Source organism: Aulonocara sp. 'chitande type north' Nkhata Bay, linkage group LG6 (genome assembly GCF_057382095.1).
Source record: "Aulonocara sp. 'chitande type north' Nkhata Bay isolate Kocher_YH1m ecotype deep benthic linkage group LG6, A_spYH_male_GT1.1, whole genome shotgun sequence".
In the NCBI taxonomy this organism is placed as follows: Eukaryota; Metazoa; Chordata; class Actinopteri; order Cichliformes; family Cichlidae; genus Aulonocara; species Aulonocara sp. 'chitande type north' Nkhata Bay.
In genome coordinates this window covers 31090355-31106235 of record NC_141349.1, presented here as the reverse complement: position 1 = coordinate 31106235, position 15881 = coordinate 31090355, and the positions used below count along the sequence as shown (strand labels likewise).

Genomic DNA, 15881 nt, shown 5'->3' with positions numbered 1-15881 from the left:
TTTAATTACCGTTTTCCTTGTTTAGTTTTTGTATTATCGTAACGTGTTCAAAATAAAGCCTCATCCAATAAGTTCTATATATCTAAAATTAATCATTGGGTAAAAAAAAATATTAAAAGTGTTTTCAAATGTCTCAAAACTTTAAAAAAAATTAAGTTTTTCGTTTTTTCTTATTTCTTTCTTTTTTTTTCTTGGGGGGGGGGGGGCGCAAAACAAGATCCCGCCGCAGTGACAGAAGTCTCGTGGATCCGGTGCGTCAGTTCATCTGTATTCTCGCGAGATCCAACGAGTTCTTCTCGTCCAGCATGGCAGCGCTGTATGAAGGATACACGTTGTGTGGGCTTGTTCCAGATCAAAATCTGTCAAGTTCAGGCATTCAAGGGATCGAAGAGGAGAGAGATCGCGATCATGTCGTGGTCACGGATTCAACCAGATCAGTGACTCTGTACAAGGTAACGTTTAAAATTAGCTTTCAGGAGGCTCCCCTAACCTGGGCCAGCTGATCAGTGCGACTCGTGTTAGCATCCTCCGGTTTTCTGGCCAGCAGCGTTGGAACCAGAGCGTTAGACGAAACCGAACATGCATTTAAAGCTGTCTTATATCTTATTATGTGTCTTTTAAGTGAAACTCGGCAGTAAATGTTTTACATTGGTTTTGTAAACTTGCTATTCGAATATGACAGTCAAATGTTTGCTAAAGTTAGCTACAGACATCACAAGTCGTGTATACCTTTAAAATGTGACTTCTCTGGGGGGGGGGGCAGCTTCAGCGGCTAACTCGTTGTTTTGCATGCGATAAAAACGGCTTGACAATAAGGCTGCATGTCTTATCCTCGTTTTCTCCAACGTGAATGAGCGTGTCAAGCCTCGTTGTTTGGATAAGCTAAACGCATTACAGTGTAGTTAAAATAGCTAAAGTTACTGCTGTGTGTGTCCTGAATAAGGTAAACTGTCTATCAGATCTTTATCAAGTCTTTTGAGATCCGTTCACAGCGGTAAAAGATGTGGTTGTAGCAAACAGTCTTTACATAACTCTGCACTGCGTGTGTATGGCTAAATAGAAGCTATGTGAAACATCACCTCTTTATTAATTATCCCTTTGTTTTATGGCCTGAAAGGTGTCAGACCAGAAGCCGCTGGGGAGCTGGACAGTGAAACAAGGACAAAAACTGACGTGCCCGGCAGTCTTCAACTCACAAACCAACGAATATGTGGCAGTAACAGACAACAAGGTAGGCTTTGGTGACTGCTTTGGTTGCTGCAGTGTCTCACTGGACACTTTTATTAGGTACATCTTACTAATACAAAGTTGGAGACTTTTTAGCCTTCAGCACTACTTTAATTCTTCGACAATGTGCTGAAAACATTACTCAGAGGTTTTGGTCTGTATAAACATGACAGTCAAAAGGTGCTTTATTAGATTGAGATCAGGTGACTGTGTGGCCCACTGGGTACAGTAAACTTACTGTAATGTTTAAGAAACCAGTTATAGATGATTTCAGCTTTGTGACATGGGGCGTTATCCTGCTAAAGCAGCCATTGACAGTTAGGTGTACTATGATGAAAAGGGGTGGATATTATCAAGAACAACCATTTAGTTACTATAAAATCGACTTGGGAGCAGAATCAGTCACTATAGGCACAATAGGTAAACACTATTTTATTTTGTGAAGGGCCAGTATCAGTCAAAAAAAAGTCTATCGGCCAACATATATGTGCATCCCTCTTTCAATAGGCAGTATCTGTATTTCGTATATGAGATCAGTTCAAAGATGTCTCCAGTGATCTGCGTTTTCAGAATAAATTTTCATGTTGTAATGTTTTTGATGTTGTTTCTTTAAGGTGATAAGAATTTGGAAGGAAGATGACATACTATTGGACAAAGCCTTCAAAGCAACAGTAAGTCCGAACATATACATTGATGTAGACAGTAGACAGCCACCCCGCTTCTACCACCAAGAACAGAAATGAAGACTACAACAAAACACACAATCCCAGCTCTAAGGGTATCTCCTCTCCACTGGTGTAAATATTTTAGTACAGATTGTTGTAGAGTCCACTGCTCACCGTCTCCACAGCAAGACTGGTTTTAATAGTTTAATTATTTTATATAGCACATTTAATTACAACAGGAGCGTTGACCAAAGTGCTGTACAAGAATACAACGTGCATAATAAAACAACTTAGAGTATTAAAAGCAAACACCAAATATGAATTAACAAACAACTCTCATGCTGTATTAAAAGCCAGTAAATAAAAATGCGTTTTAAGATAAGATTTAAAAAGATTGACAGTATGAGCCTGTCTGATGTACTTAAGACTTGGAGAGAGCAACAAAACACATAAGAACCACTGTAGACCTGCTGATGATGTTAAATTGCACATTGCTCCTAAAATTCTCAGTGGTATTTAGAGCAATTAACCTGAAAATAATGAATTAACTAGTGTGTTATTGACAGACGTGAACACTTCTGCCTTTTCCGTGTGCTTTTTCTCCAGGTTTCTTCAGATGTCTGGAAGGTTCACTGTACACATGGAGGGGAGCCTGTGGTCTTGTTTCAGAGAGGAGCTGTGAGACTGCTGGACTCTCTCCTTGCTGCTCCGCAGCAGCCCATAGAGGAGGTGCTAGCTCAAGAAGAAGCCATCAGGTCGATGTCATTTGGCAAACTTTATGTTGACCTTATTCTAGAGCTGTACTTGAGTGCAACATGTTAACTTTTAACCCCCCCCCCTTTTTTTTTTTTTTCTCTGCAGGTGGAGCACCATCATAGTGGCAGAGACCCAGCAGTTTATCATCATCACAACTGAACAGGTAAAATACTTGATGGGCTAAAAGTTTCAAGTGGATTTAGTTTTAAGTGCTCATTGCTTTTGCAACACAGCTAATGTCCTTGCTTTTGCCCAACATGACTGTCACTGTCTCCCCGCAGAAAGGAGAGCATTTTCTCTACTTGCAGAGACTGAACCCTAACTCTGTACAGAGGTACCGGCTTGAGAGAGAAGAACCTGGTCTCTCCCCGCTGAGCTTCTCTGCCACTTACAGGGATAAGCACATCTGCCTCCTTTATCTCTGTAAGCCACACTTTCCTGTCAGAACATTTTGAATGTTGGTGCTTGAGGCCATATGCTATGGAATTTGGAAAAGATAATTACTGGCACTGTAAGCCAGTTACAGGGGGTGGGAGTGTAAAAACGTACAGCTGTGTTCCTTCATCAGGGTCATCAACAATTATAAAAATGTGACTTTAAAAAAAATGACATCCCTTAAGTAACTAAGTTTAAACTTGTACTCAAAAGGCCCCTAGTCCCCCTCCTCTGAACAGTACTGCTGAGCTGATTTGGGACACTTTTGAAGGATTAGCAGTTTAAAATAAGACGTGTAGTGAAGGTCCACTACTGTGAATAAGATCCCCTTTGCTCTCTCACTTCAGTTAGTTGTGAATGCACTCTTCTCCAATTGCTCACAGTTTGATAATCTGATGTAAATAAGTGGTGCACTCTACATGTATGAAGCTAAATTACACAAACACACAGTTGGTGAGGTATGCAGTATGTAGTATTGCTAATGTTTAAACATTTCTCTCACATTTAGACCCTAATGGTCACGTGTACCAGAGTGTGCTCTCCGTGCGGGGCCTCGGGACTGAAGAGGGGGTCCAGGCCTTACCCCTGCCCCGTAGCCTGCTGCTGGGTCTTCCTGTTGGTGATGGCCAGCTGGAGGCAGCGTCGGCCATGGCTCTGGATGAAGCCCATGTAGCTGTTGTTGGGGTTCCACATCCCTCTGCTGGAGGTGGTAAAGGTAAATGCTGTTAAATTACAATATCTAAAATAAAGATCTTTAACTCCTCTACAAGTACCATACTGTGCATGGCAAATCCTCTTGAAATTAGTCTTTTATATATCAAGGCTTTCAGTAAGCCCTTGTAGGGAGTTGGCATGGAAACAGCGGCTTTATTTTTTAGTAGCACAGTTATCATACTGATGAAATGTAGAGCTGTTATTTTCCTACCTGCTTGTCTTTTATGTCTTAGTTAATCAGTTAAAAAAACGTAAAACTCAACTCTGCTTGTTTAGTCTTAGCTAGTTATTTCTTCTCTTTTTGCCAAGATCACAAATAATAGTAATAGCGGTGTAAACAGCTATCACTTGATGCTATGTTGTTTTGCCCTTTGTTTTTAAGTAATTAAATATAGTAAATAATGGGTTAGCTGGCCTAAATGTGGTTTCTAGTGTCTGGATTTTATTCAGTGGCTAAAGAAAAGTTCTGAAGCTGAAGTGGTTTTGCAGGTTGAAGTTATTAGAACTGAAATGAATGCTTGGTTAACATGCTAGCTTTCTGGCCTAAAAGATATCTGTCAGATCAAAAATGAAGTATCTGATCTGGGTGTCTGTAGTTCCTGAATGTCTCTCTGCCTGTGTTATTTTAGACTTTCTTTGCATCTGGAATACCAACTTTCAGACGCTTCAGGCTGGAAAAGAGATGGCTGGAAAGATCTACGGACAGGTAGGAATGCATTGACCCAAACAGAATATAAAGTTTGTTTATTTATTTAACTGTCCTGGTTTTTGACTAGGATGAAGCAATAAATTTTAAAGCAATAATGCTACTCAGAAATTGTGACTTACATTAGTGCTAAGTCATCATTCACAATAGTAAAGCCTAATCTTTAAAAGTGACTGATTACTTCATACTCACACGACAGCAATCACACGTGCTCAGGCTTCATTGTTATTAAGTGTGGGCCAAGGTTCCCTGTCCTTCCAGCTGCTGGGTGCTGATGGAGGACTGTATGACTTTGGTAGAGCACTGTGTCTGCACTCCACTGTGACGGGGCTCACTGTCCCTTCTCACAACTTTATAGCAGTTTACAATCTTAAAACCAGTGTATTAGACACAAATATGTAGCAACAGTTTTGAACTATGTCTGCATCATCTTTATGTTGATTTTATTGTCTCTCATATAGCTTTGGAGTTATTCCAACAAGGTATTTATTCCACATGGGAAAACCCTCTCCATTATACCCTTCGAGTGCCCCAAATCTTCTCTTGCCTCTGCCCTGGGAAAATTAAAACATACAAAGACTGAAGGTGAGCTGAATCAAACATGTTATACTCTCGCTCGACTCAAAATTATATCTCTGATTCCCATTTTTACATGAGAAATTGTGTTCACTCAATACTCTTTTGTTTGTTTTTTAACCACAGAGTCGAAGACTCCGAATTCTGTGCCGTCTTGGAATAACATTCTTCACGGTGAAAAAGCTCAGCCCTCAAAATCTGCAGAAACGAGGAGGACGGTAAGTTGGATAAGTGTTTTTGCGAACTGTGAGTTTGTCATTGTCCACACTCTTGCAGAGACGAACGGCTTATGGCAGAAGCCTTAACATTGTTCCTGTTTGTAAAACCTTTATATAAAAGAGTTATATAATATGATAATGGGAAACATGTTTCTTTGTCGTTCTGTTTAAATCTCTAATGACATTAAAAGAAAAAATAATGTTGCATAACATTTGGAATTACTGAAATAAGGTACTCTAAATAGTAAGAAGAAATATTACGAACTACTGAAAAAATATAGTAATATTTATTTATTAAACTTATCTGTGAGACACCAGTGTTGTGTGGTAGATCCTTAATTTGATTCTTCTGTTTTTCCATACAGAGAACGACCCGTAAGTCCCAGTCAACAACTAATTTAACAACTGACCAAGTATTAGAGCTCATCAAGGTAAAAACGTGACTTATTTTTATGACACAGCTTTCGTTCTGTATGCTTCAGCGCAACAGAATTATACCAAACAATTCTGAATTTAAAAAATATATTTATTTTCCCTCTTAGACAGCACCAGTGGAAGAGATCCAGAAAGAGGTGGAGGGGTTCCTGACCAGGGCAGAGTTCCAGGACCTGCAGCCCTCAGTGGGACAGCTTGCATTAACCCTCGTGTCCCGGAGTCTTGCCGATCCAGCCTTCTACTCTTCTAGCACGCTGGCACAGCTGGTTCACACTCGGTGCCTTTGCCACAGGTATGTATGGCAAGTGAGATAAGGTAGATGGAAAAAATATTGACTCTCAAAACTCTTTTAGTGTGTAGAATTTATTTTATATTCTTTTAATGTAGTTTACATTTTTAATAAGGTACCATAAAATAGGTTTGTACTCTAATGTGGGAAACATGAAGGAAACCCCAAACTGTTTTCTTGCATACAGATGGAAATATTCAACGAGTGAGCAATTGAATATAACTATGTGCCGTCATTGCATTCAACAGTGTGTGTCCTGACCTTGTGCTTCTGGCCCTTGAGAAGAAGGATTACTTCCTGTGTCAGCTCTGCTTGCAGTTCTTCCCTGACATTCCTGAAGCTGTTACCTGTGCCTGCCTGAAGGCATTCATCAGGTAAGACAGGCTGTTTTTAACTGTGCAACAACTTATGTACAAATTCCAGTTTATGGACAGTAAGTGATCTGCCAGTGTCCTTTGCATGCTAACGGTATTCTTACTTTTGGTATGCATACAGTTGCAGTAGTATTTTAAAGTGGACTTCCATGTTTGTCCTTATCTCTGCCACATATACACTCACTGGAGACACTGTTAAGTATACCAAAGTAGTACCAGGAATCCCCTTTTGCCTTCAGAACTGCCTTACGTAATTCTTTGTGGCGCAGATTCAAAAAGGTCCTGGAAATGTCCGTATTGGCATAAGAGGATCACATAGTTGCTGCAGATTTGTTGGCTGTACATCCATCCTGTCTCTCTACATGCCAAAGGTGTTCTGTTGGGTTGAGCTGTGGTTACTGTGGAGCCCATTGGAGTACAGTAAACTCACTATCATGTTAAAGAAACCAATTTGAGATGGTTTGAGCTTTTTGCCATAGAATCCATTAGCACAGGGCGATATGACCAAAAATATTTATCACGATATACATTTGAAAATTTTGCAACAACGATATAACTGACGATATAATTGACACTAGACAAAACACTTTACAACTCCACAACTTTATTAGTGCAAAAAACCCATCAATGTATTTTCACTTAAAGAAGCAGCTGTTTTTTATGAAGTTATATAAAAATTCAACAGTGCAAATGCAAATTCCTTGCTGACAGTTTAACCAAAAGGCATTTCCAGTGGAAATTGGCCGACATATCCTCAGCATAACCATGTATAATATCCACAAAACTTAAAAGAGGTTACGCACACACAACACTGTAATATTATGTTGAAGCACAGTACGTATCACTCCGCGAGGCTCCTGCCTACGGTAGCCGTAATGCTCCAACAATCCATCAAGCGGTGCAGGTTCGTAGCTTAGCAAAGTCGTACTAAAACATCTGACAGATTTTCAAGCGCCGTGTACGACATAAAATCGTTTCGAGGTCAGTAAACACAACCAGAATTGATACATAAGCCCCACGGGATTATAAGGGGCACTGTCGATTTTCAGAAAAATCAAAGGATTGATTTGAAGTGTGCCGTATTTTCCAAAAAACACGGTAATAACGACCTGCTCGCTAGCATGCGCTACCAAAAATAGTGCTTTGTTGTGTGTCTGATGGACGAAAGCTAAACCAGTTCCACACCACTGAAGTTGCAGCATTTTTTACAAACCAGTTCTGGTTCATCTGTTTCATTCAACGATCTGCGTTCGCCCTTCTCATTCTCCATCACCGCCATGCTTTTTCCGCCATGTACGTATGAAAACAAAGGCACTGCGCATGCGCGTTTTACCCATATTCTATCGCGATATTTCATTTTCTTATCGTTGCCCAACATTATACTGGTATTACCCTGAATGTTATGATATGGCCCAGCCCTAGAATCCATCTTATAGTGAAGTAATAAATGCATTAAAAAAATCCAAACGGCATTGTGTATAACAGCAAAGCTATGATTTCCTCATTCTGACCTGATGACCTGCTTCATTTGAACTTTAGCAAGTCTTCTTGACCATGTATGTTTGCCTAAATACAGTGAGCAGCTGCCAAGTGATTGGCTGTTTAGATGTATGGAAGTGGCTGGTGAGTGTATCTCAAATGCAGGTGACTTTAACATGGCCATCTCAGCCACACACCTCTCACTAAAAGCAGAGAAACTCCACCCACCTGACATTCAAGCCTGCTTGTGAGATGCAATGAGTCTGAAGAAAGTAGCCTCAAAGGGCAAGGAGTTAAAATGTCTCATTTCAGAACGCTGCGGTTAAGCATAAGATAAATGATTATTATGAACTGTGAATCATGCATAGCTACCCTAGTGGAGTACGAGAATCTAAACTTAGAGATGGGAATTGGGATTATAGGTTCCCTTTAATAATCTGATTCGTGGCCTGACATAGCATTATGTTCTATTAATGCAAGTTGTTTTTGTTCTGTTTCATGCAGTATACCAGATGTTGATGCAGAGAAGGTGAGCCTGGAGCCTGACAGCGTCGAGTTTATGGAAAACCTAATCACGAGAGATCGTGCAGAGGCTGGCTTGCAGAATGGTTTTAGCCCCACTTCGTCAGTCGTCAATGACCGTCAGACCAGAGCTGAAGACGTGAAGAAGAAGGCCTCAGCTCCTTCACAACTCAGTTGTCCAGTGGGATTACACAAGGCTGTTCTAATGTATCCTCCCAGCACTCAGACATCGTCACCATTCTGTTCTGTTGTCCTCACAGCTTCTTGCATTCAGCTTAAATATCCGACAGTCTTTGTTGTTAGTTAAGCTGCAGTTTTGCAAAGTGGTTGTGTAATAATTTAAATGTAAAAATGCATGAAAATCTAAAAGTATTGGGTCTTAACTGGAGCTGCATAGAAATGAGATCTTGCAGACACCGTACAGTGACACCTTTCTCCTCCCACACCTAAAAGATCTTTCCTCTCAACATGTCATGGTAAGTAACTGCTATCAAATTATTCCACTTCTCTAAAAAAAACTAGACAGTGCTTTAATCCCAAACAACTCTGATATTTGCCATTTTCTTTTTCTTCCAACCAGCTTTTCCTCCAGTACCTGCAATTTCTATACCTAAAATATTCCCAGGATGCTTTCCCACAGATGGAGGGATTTAGATCACCAAGTCTGAGTCAGGTTTGTATCTGTGTCCAAATAAGCAATTAGGATGGCTTTGCTTTACATGCAGTCTTCCAAGTTACAGTTTATTGAACACTTGATGTAAGCACTCAGTGCACTCTAAAAATTGCTTACCAAACTGTTGAATTTAGCAATTTGTGGAACCTCCATTGGAAGGAGGTGTTTCATGGAGCACTTTACAGCACAAGCACGAGGAGGGAATTTGGATCGTTCCTGCCCACAAAATCATTTCAGTTCATCAGTACTTTTAGGGCCGATTTAAATGAAAAGCACCTTTCAGGCCATCCCACAAATGTCTAGCTGGCATTTGTGAAACTTTCCAAACTTTATTTCTTCATTTAATTGTGTGATTAGACATCTTTGTCTTGGCTTAAGGGGCTAAAAGTTGTATCTTAATGACGAGGTGTTGACCCATTGCTTGGTATGATCCATTCTTTAAAAGAAGCACGATTGGTTGATTAAATTAAATCTAAGCAGTAATGGGCAGAATGGAAAAATAAGTACTCTTTTGTGAGTCAGTTGGGGGGGAAATTTTTGTGTTATTGATTTAAGTGGGAAATGTGAGCAAACCTGCAATGAGATCAGCCTCAAACATTATCACAATCTAACCCGCAGCATTTGGAGAATATTTCTCCTGGCTCATTTGCCTCGGATGTCGAAGCTAGGAGTGATGCCACTCATGACACGAGAGCATTCAAACAGCCTAGTTGTAAACGCAAGAAAAAATACAATTTGTTTAGTTGGTTAGCACACAGTTTTACAATTTCTTTTGCTTGCACCACTGCCGTCTTGATTTGGGGTTGGTGGGGCTGCTCCGACTGGAGGGGGCATTGCAGTTGAAAATTTCTACCACAAACTCATGTTCTATAAATGGACTGCACCGTAGTTGTTGAAGTATAGAAGTGAATTGAGCCTTGGTGTTGCCGTTGAGAAATAGCAATTCTAATGGTGGCAGATTTCAATATGTCGGTCAACTATAATCCCACAATTATATTTAGGGTTTATAAAGACAGCTGTCTCTCCAGTCTTATCTCCATCTACTTGTCTCCATCTGTGGACTATAAAAAAATTTTAAAAAAATGAAAGAGGTCAGATATTTTCTTGCATGAGTGAATCCGTCAGCGCACCTTAAATATTGGTGCAACAGCTTTGACAAATCAGCTTGTCTGAATAATTTAAATAGTGATACTTTGAGTTTAAAAAGATGAACTGGATTGCATGAAATCTGTGTATTCCCTCTGTTGATGGGTGAAACAGGTGATGGTGTAGAGTTGTTCAGGGTCTTTGGCATTTTCTCCTCTACTTAAGAAACCCAGGAGCCTCTAAATGCCTGTGAATAACCTTTGTTTTTACCAGCCTGTAGTCCAGACCTCAAAGGGAAATGATTAAAAATCATAATAAATGTAATAATTTTCCTATAAATGTGTCACTGAGAGCAACTGTTAGTACTTAGACTCACATCTTTGGAAATTATTTATGCCTCACTCCTAATGTTTCTCTAAAGCTTCTTCCCAAGGCCCTGTAAAAGTTGTTGTGATAAAGGTATTGTTCCCACCAACCACCCTTTACATAGTTTTTAAAGAAATCTTTAGCACAGAGGTTCAGTTAGGTTTTCCAACCTGTAGTGTGGATGATTATTTCATTTGTTGAATAAAGATGTGAAAAAATTGACTGTTATTGGTTTAGTCAGATTGAGGTTGCTTATAAATACGACTTAGATGAAGCTCAGACTGCATTTTATTAGAACTCAACACATAAAAAACAATAATGCCAGGGTTCCTTGCAGCTGTGTCAGTGCAGCTATTATCTGTACGCCAAGAAATATTAAGTGACAGAAAAAACATTTTATCAACCATGCTGACAGATTTTCCTGTATGGATGCTGTGGACCTATTTTCACCTGGGTGTGGGTTAGTTCTCCCACGGCACATACACGCAGTGTAAACATTTACAAGAGAGATTAAAAGAAATGCAATCACTGGAGACGCACGATTTTTATTGCGCTTGTAATTATTTATGCCTGAATAATAAAAATACTTTACTGGAGTTTGGCACAAAATTGTTGTACACAAATTATTGAATGCAAAAAATCTGGTTTTCCTGTTGGAGCAAAACAAGAAAAGAAGAAAAAGAAATGCTCACTGTGCGTTGCTTTGTTTGATTGTAGATCATGGATTGGGTGTGTTTGCTGTTGGATGCTCATTTTACGGTGCTAGTAATGACTCCAGAAGCTAAAGGCTTGCTGCTGAACCTCCACAGATTTGTTAAATCTCAGGTAACAAACAGTTATTCCTTTTATCTGCTCAGTAATCAGCTGCATGTTAATTTTAATAATACCTATTTTGTGTGTCAGCATTGTGCTTATTACTGCAAGCTTATTTTAAAAAATGCTTTCTTGTATCCTCAGGTGAGACTGGTTTCTGAGCTTGGAAAAATTGAGGGAAGCCTTCAAGAACTCCGTAAAATGAAGGCGAAGGAGAGCATCGGACAGTACTCCATTGAAATCATTGAGCTGTTTTAGAATGTGTACAAAATAATTTTAATCATTCATAACACCATCTTCTTCCAACCTTTTAGATAAAATGATTTCACGGTTATTATTCTTGAGTGCTTTTTTTTTGCCACAGACGTTTGCTATCCAGATGTGTAGGCCTTGAAAAAGTTGCGGCTCTCTTTTAACCATGTTTTAACTTGTTTAAGTCGTCAAAATATTTGACAATTCGCTTAATTTCTGGTTTTGTAAAAGTTTAATGCAGAAGCCACCTCATGCAACAGTATGGTGTGAGATTGTAATGTTAATATTGGGGCTTTGCCTTTAGAACTGTGAGAGTTGATGACTTATTTTTGTATGTGTCATTACACAGCTGAAAACTGTTGTGAAAACCTTTTATGTTTAATATTAAAAACGATGATGAACACATGTGAATTCATTTGTCTTTATTTTTATTAAAAGCTGCTGTCAGATATCAGCTTAATTAAAGTTTTAGGTTTAAAAGTTTGTAGTGTTCATTTTGACTAAGATTAAAATATCACTTTCATTAAGTGTACTAAAATATATAAATATATATAATGTACTGTATGTGGAAGTAGGTGAAAAGAAAACTTATGGCTGTTACTGAGGGTGAGCATTTAGCAAGATTTTGAGTGAAACTCCAGTTGAATTGTAGTTTTCTTCCATCAATGAATGTGGTGCTAAAAAGTAAAGATGAATAAATCTAGATGAGGGCAATCGATTGGTGTTTCCATTATTTCCCGCCAATAATCAACGCAAACTTATCTTCGTGGTGAAAGAAAAGAACGATTCGTTGTCGGCAGGATTCGAACCTGCGCGGGGAGACCCCAATGGATTTCTAGTCCATCGCCTTAACCACTCGGCCACGACAACCGTTACTCACACATGTCTATTAGAACCAATATCACACTACACAACCACATAGCTATTGCCTAGTTGAGTTTTGTATTACAGGATAATATGAGGTAAAAAAGACACTTTTCTGTATGTTTAGCCGTTCTGCGGTAAGGTTATGTTCCGTCTGCTGGTGAATTAGCAATCCAAAGTGACAGAAAAAACGGACAGAAAAGATTAAAAAATCAAGTTAACCTATACAAGTTGTAAAGTCAACCCAGAGGGTAACAAGTTACAACTATTACGCTGTACATACTGTACATACTTTAAAGGCTAATAAGCACTACTACTTTTTAAGTTAACTGACTACACTGGCAAACAATGCGTAACGATTTTAAAGTTATATAATATACATTCGTATCTTAAATAAATTGCAGCTGCTCTCACACATTCGTGGTATTTTCAAAGTGATTGGTGTGTGGTATTAACTTTAATGAGCGCATATTTGTGTCCATGTACAAGAGCTTAATGTCGGACGCATTATCTTCTCGCCTCGCTTTGCAGTGACGACGATGGCGACAGGGCCGAAAATGAATTATTATGTTTTACTGAGTGCACTCAACCCACCTGAGATTAAAACCACACAACAGAAGCACCAAACACTAATAAAGTACTATTGACGGACAGCTTTTGCATGGATAACCAATTTTATGAACTAGCACGGCAATTTCGTCTATTGTGGAATAGTGAGTCACGTGATCTCGAATAGACTCAGGCCTGCTAAGATCAAGTTCGAGAATGACGCTATCACTTCCGTGTATGCTACAGCGACGTCCTTAAGGCGAAATCGCTTAAATCTCTTTTTTTAAATGTATGGCCTCCCACTGTGGCATTAAAAATAATATTCTGCATTTTAAACGGCTGCTCTGCTCTGTTCAACTGGGTATATAGTCAGTGTTTTAATTTTTTGCTTTTAGTTGCTTTTATTTTGAAGGAGCTAGCGCTCTACGTCTGCTTTGAGCCACTGTTAACCTGAGTTTTAGCTTGACGCAGTTTTGGGGCCTGCTGTGTTTTCAACGGAGGGAGAGTGGTGAAGAAAAATGGCGTCTGCAGGCGACCCAGAGCGGGACACCGGCCATTCAGTTTGAGCTTTCCGCTCACAAATAGAGACTGGGGGTTGGTGGGGACCTATCTGGAACCGTCGCCAGATCTGTTGGCCTTTTCTTCCCCGTTTTTCTCCGGTGTGCGTCGCTCGTTCAAGCAGCGAGATTGAAGCGGAACAGAAGATACTCTCTCCCACAATGAGAGGGAGAAGAGGAAGGCCGCCCAAACAAGCAGCAGTGATGCGGGAAGGTTCACCCGGGCCAGTCCGTGGCTCTCGAGGCGGCAGGAGTAGAGGGATGCGTGGACGGGGAAGGGGCAGAGGAAGGGGTCGGGGACGGGGTGCAAGTGGGGGTGTTTGTGGCACTGGCTCTGTGGAGGTAGATACAGAAATCTCCGGTCGAGAGAACTTTCATTCGTCCCGGGGCCGCAGGAAAGTTGGAGCCTCCACCACCGCCGCTACCGCTGCATCGCGGGGCAGAGGAGGCAGAGGTAGAGGCAGGGGGTCTAGAGGCGGCCGCGGCAGTAGAGGCGGAGTGAGGCGGCCTCAAACCAAGGTGGTCTACGACGACAACAGCGACGAGGAGGATGATAATTTAAGCTACAGATCAGACGAAGATGAACTCCTGAACGACAACCCTTCGTCGGATCTTGAAGAAGAGGAGGCCTTGGGAAACGACTCTGACTATGTGGAGGAACTACCAGATGATGATGATGCCAGCTACTGTACCGAGAGTAGTTTTAGAAGCCACAGCACACTCGGGAGCACCCCAGGTAAGTTCGTTTGCAGGTGCACGCACTTTAGGAAACCGGGTTTTGCAGTACTTAAAGTGTGCATTATATTTTTAGCTCAGTACAGAAACCAAGCCGCATTGTTCAAAATGGAGCTTGCACTCAGAAACGGGCCTTTGTTTACCCCGTGCTCCTGATCGCTGGTTTGCAAATCTGCTCCACGCTTTAACCGGCTCTCGTGCTTTTGACTTTTGAAGGATCAGCACATTTCTGTTATTAATTTGTAATTAATAAATTTTTTTGTTCGTGCTCTCGTGCACGGTATTACCACGCGCGCTGCCTTGGATTTCTTTTCATACGCACCGAGAAATAGGATGCACGAAAAGCGTTTGTTACTTTATATTCATTCATTCACCTTTTCCCCAAAAATGTGTGCGTATTAATGAAACTTTGTACAAAGAGAGACGCTGTAGCCAAACACGTGTTTTGTAAATATTGTCTCCAGTTTGTAGCGGATTTATCGGGCATTGTTGTGCTTTTTCCACGTGAAGTGCAGTAAGTGTTCGTAGTAAAAGAGCAGTTTAAAGATTTTTATGCACAGTCGGTAGACCTTACTCAGGCTTTTTACAGGGCATTTGCACAAGACATATTTTCGTTCATATTGCTGCCAAATGAGTTTGACAGGCGTTTGTTTTGAAGAGAACCGCTCTTTCTTTCACTTGTTGCAAACAGCAGCTCATTACGTAGTCGACGTTACCATAGTAACCACTCATGTTTATCAATTAAGGGCTTTGAATTCATCTCTTTTCCACTTAATGATCACTTTAATAAAGTTGTGCGCGCAAAAATTAGTTGACACTCCTGTAATGCAATGCAATGCATTAGAAACAGTATGCCAACTACTGGAAGTAATTCTAGATAGGATTAGGAGGACTCAGGAGTGCATTCCAGTATGTCCAACAGCACAAGCTTGTGCTTATGCAGATCTCTGAAAAGAAATAATAGAATTTGGATTTTATTCTTTTACATATAAATATTTTTTCCACTTTTGTCTGCAGTGGTCAGGATTCATTTTTCAAAGGATACACCCATAATTTTCGACTTTCTATTAATCTGTTTACTTTTGCTATAGATGTGTGAACATGGCAGCATTGTGTCCCTACCCTGAATGTGCTTTCGAAGGACTAATAGCAACAGACAAGCATCATTCAGTCCACTGGCTGACACATATTGTAAATTCAAACACATTGCATATGCCAGTCCACCATTTGTGGACTCAATCCCTGTGTTTGATGCTCAGTTAAACCTCCTGCCTGCCGTTATTGGACCATTTAATTGTTTTATTGCTGTAGTCTCTGTTTACCCATCACCTCTAAACCACAGTACAATATCAGGCCAACCATACATACAGCTGCTAAAAAGTGACTAGCACACTTACACCAATTGTACAGTATGACAGGCAATGCTGATAATCGAGTTATTTATTTGGGTTTTGAAAGAAAACCTCATGTCAAACTTAAGAGCCTGTGAGATCTGCACGCACTATTGTGTATTCATGTAATGCAAATGTTATAAAAACAGTGTACTTAAAGTAATACTACACTGATTATACATATTTAATACATCCAGTG

The 15881-nt window shown here is 40.2% G+C and overlaps 2 protein-coding genes and 1 non-coding gene across 9 annotated transcripts in view; 2 read left to right on the top strand and 1 right to left on the bottom strand.

The window, feature by feature from the left end:
- The first annotated feature begins 268 nt into the window (after positions 1-268).
- nol11 (nucleolar protein 11) lies at positions 269-11989 on the top strand. Its single transcript, XM_086296293.1, has 18 exons — positions 269-452; positions 1118-1231; positions 1842-1898; positions 2499-2647; positions 2754-2811; positions 2930-3071; positions 3592-3798; positions 4427-4503; positions 4965-5088; positions 5206-5297; positions 5663-5728; positions 5840-6024; positions 6270-6395; positions 8379-8603; positions 8794-8872; positions 8977-9069; positions 11239-11346; positions 11479-11989. The coding sequence occupies exons 1-18, from the start codon at positions 306-308 to the stop codon at positions 11590-11592; spliced, it is 2163 nt and encodes a 720-aa protein (XP_086152419.1). The 5' UTR covers positions 269-305; the 3' UTR covers positions 11593-11989.
- Positions 11990-12374: 385 nt separating this feature from the next.
- Positions 12375-12456, bottom strand: trnas-aga (transfer RNA serine (anticodon AGA)). Its single transcript has one exon. It is a non-coding gene; the product is annotated as a tRNA-Ser (tRNA).
- A 1025-nt stretch (positions 12457-13481) lies between these two features.
- Positions 13482-15881, top strand: part of LOC147328126 (nucleosome-remodeling factor subunit BPTF-like) — a 56041-nt gene continuing 53641 nt past the window's right edge. For all 7 annotated transcript variants that reach the window (XM_086296290.1, XM_086296288.1, XM_086296292.1 and 4 more), the window contains exon 1: positions 13482-14292. In XM_086296290.1, coding sequence (XP_086152416.1) covers positions 13719-14292 — 574 coding nt within the window. In that variant the 5' untranslated portion in view covers positions 13482-13718. The remainder of the gene's footprint in view (positions 14293-15881) is intronic.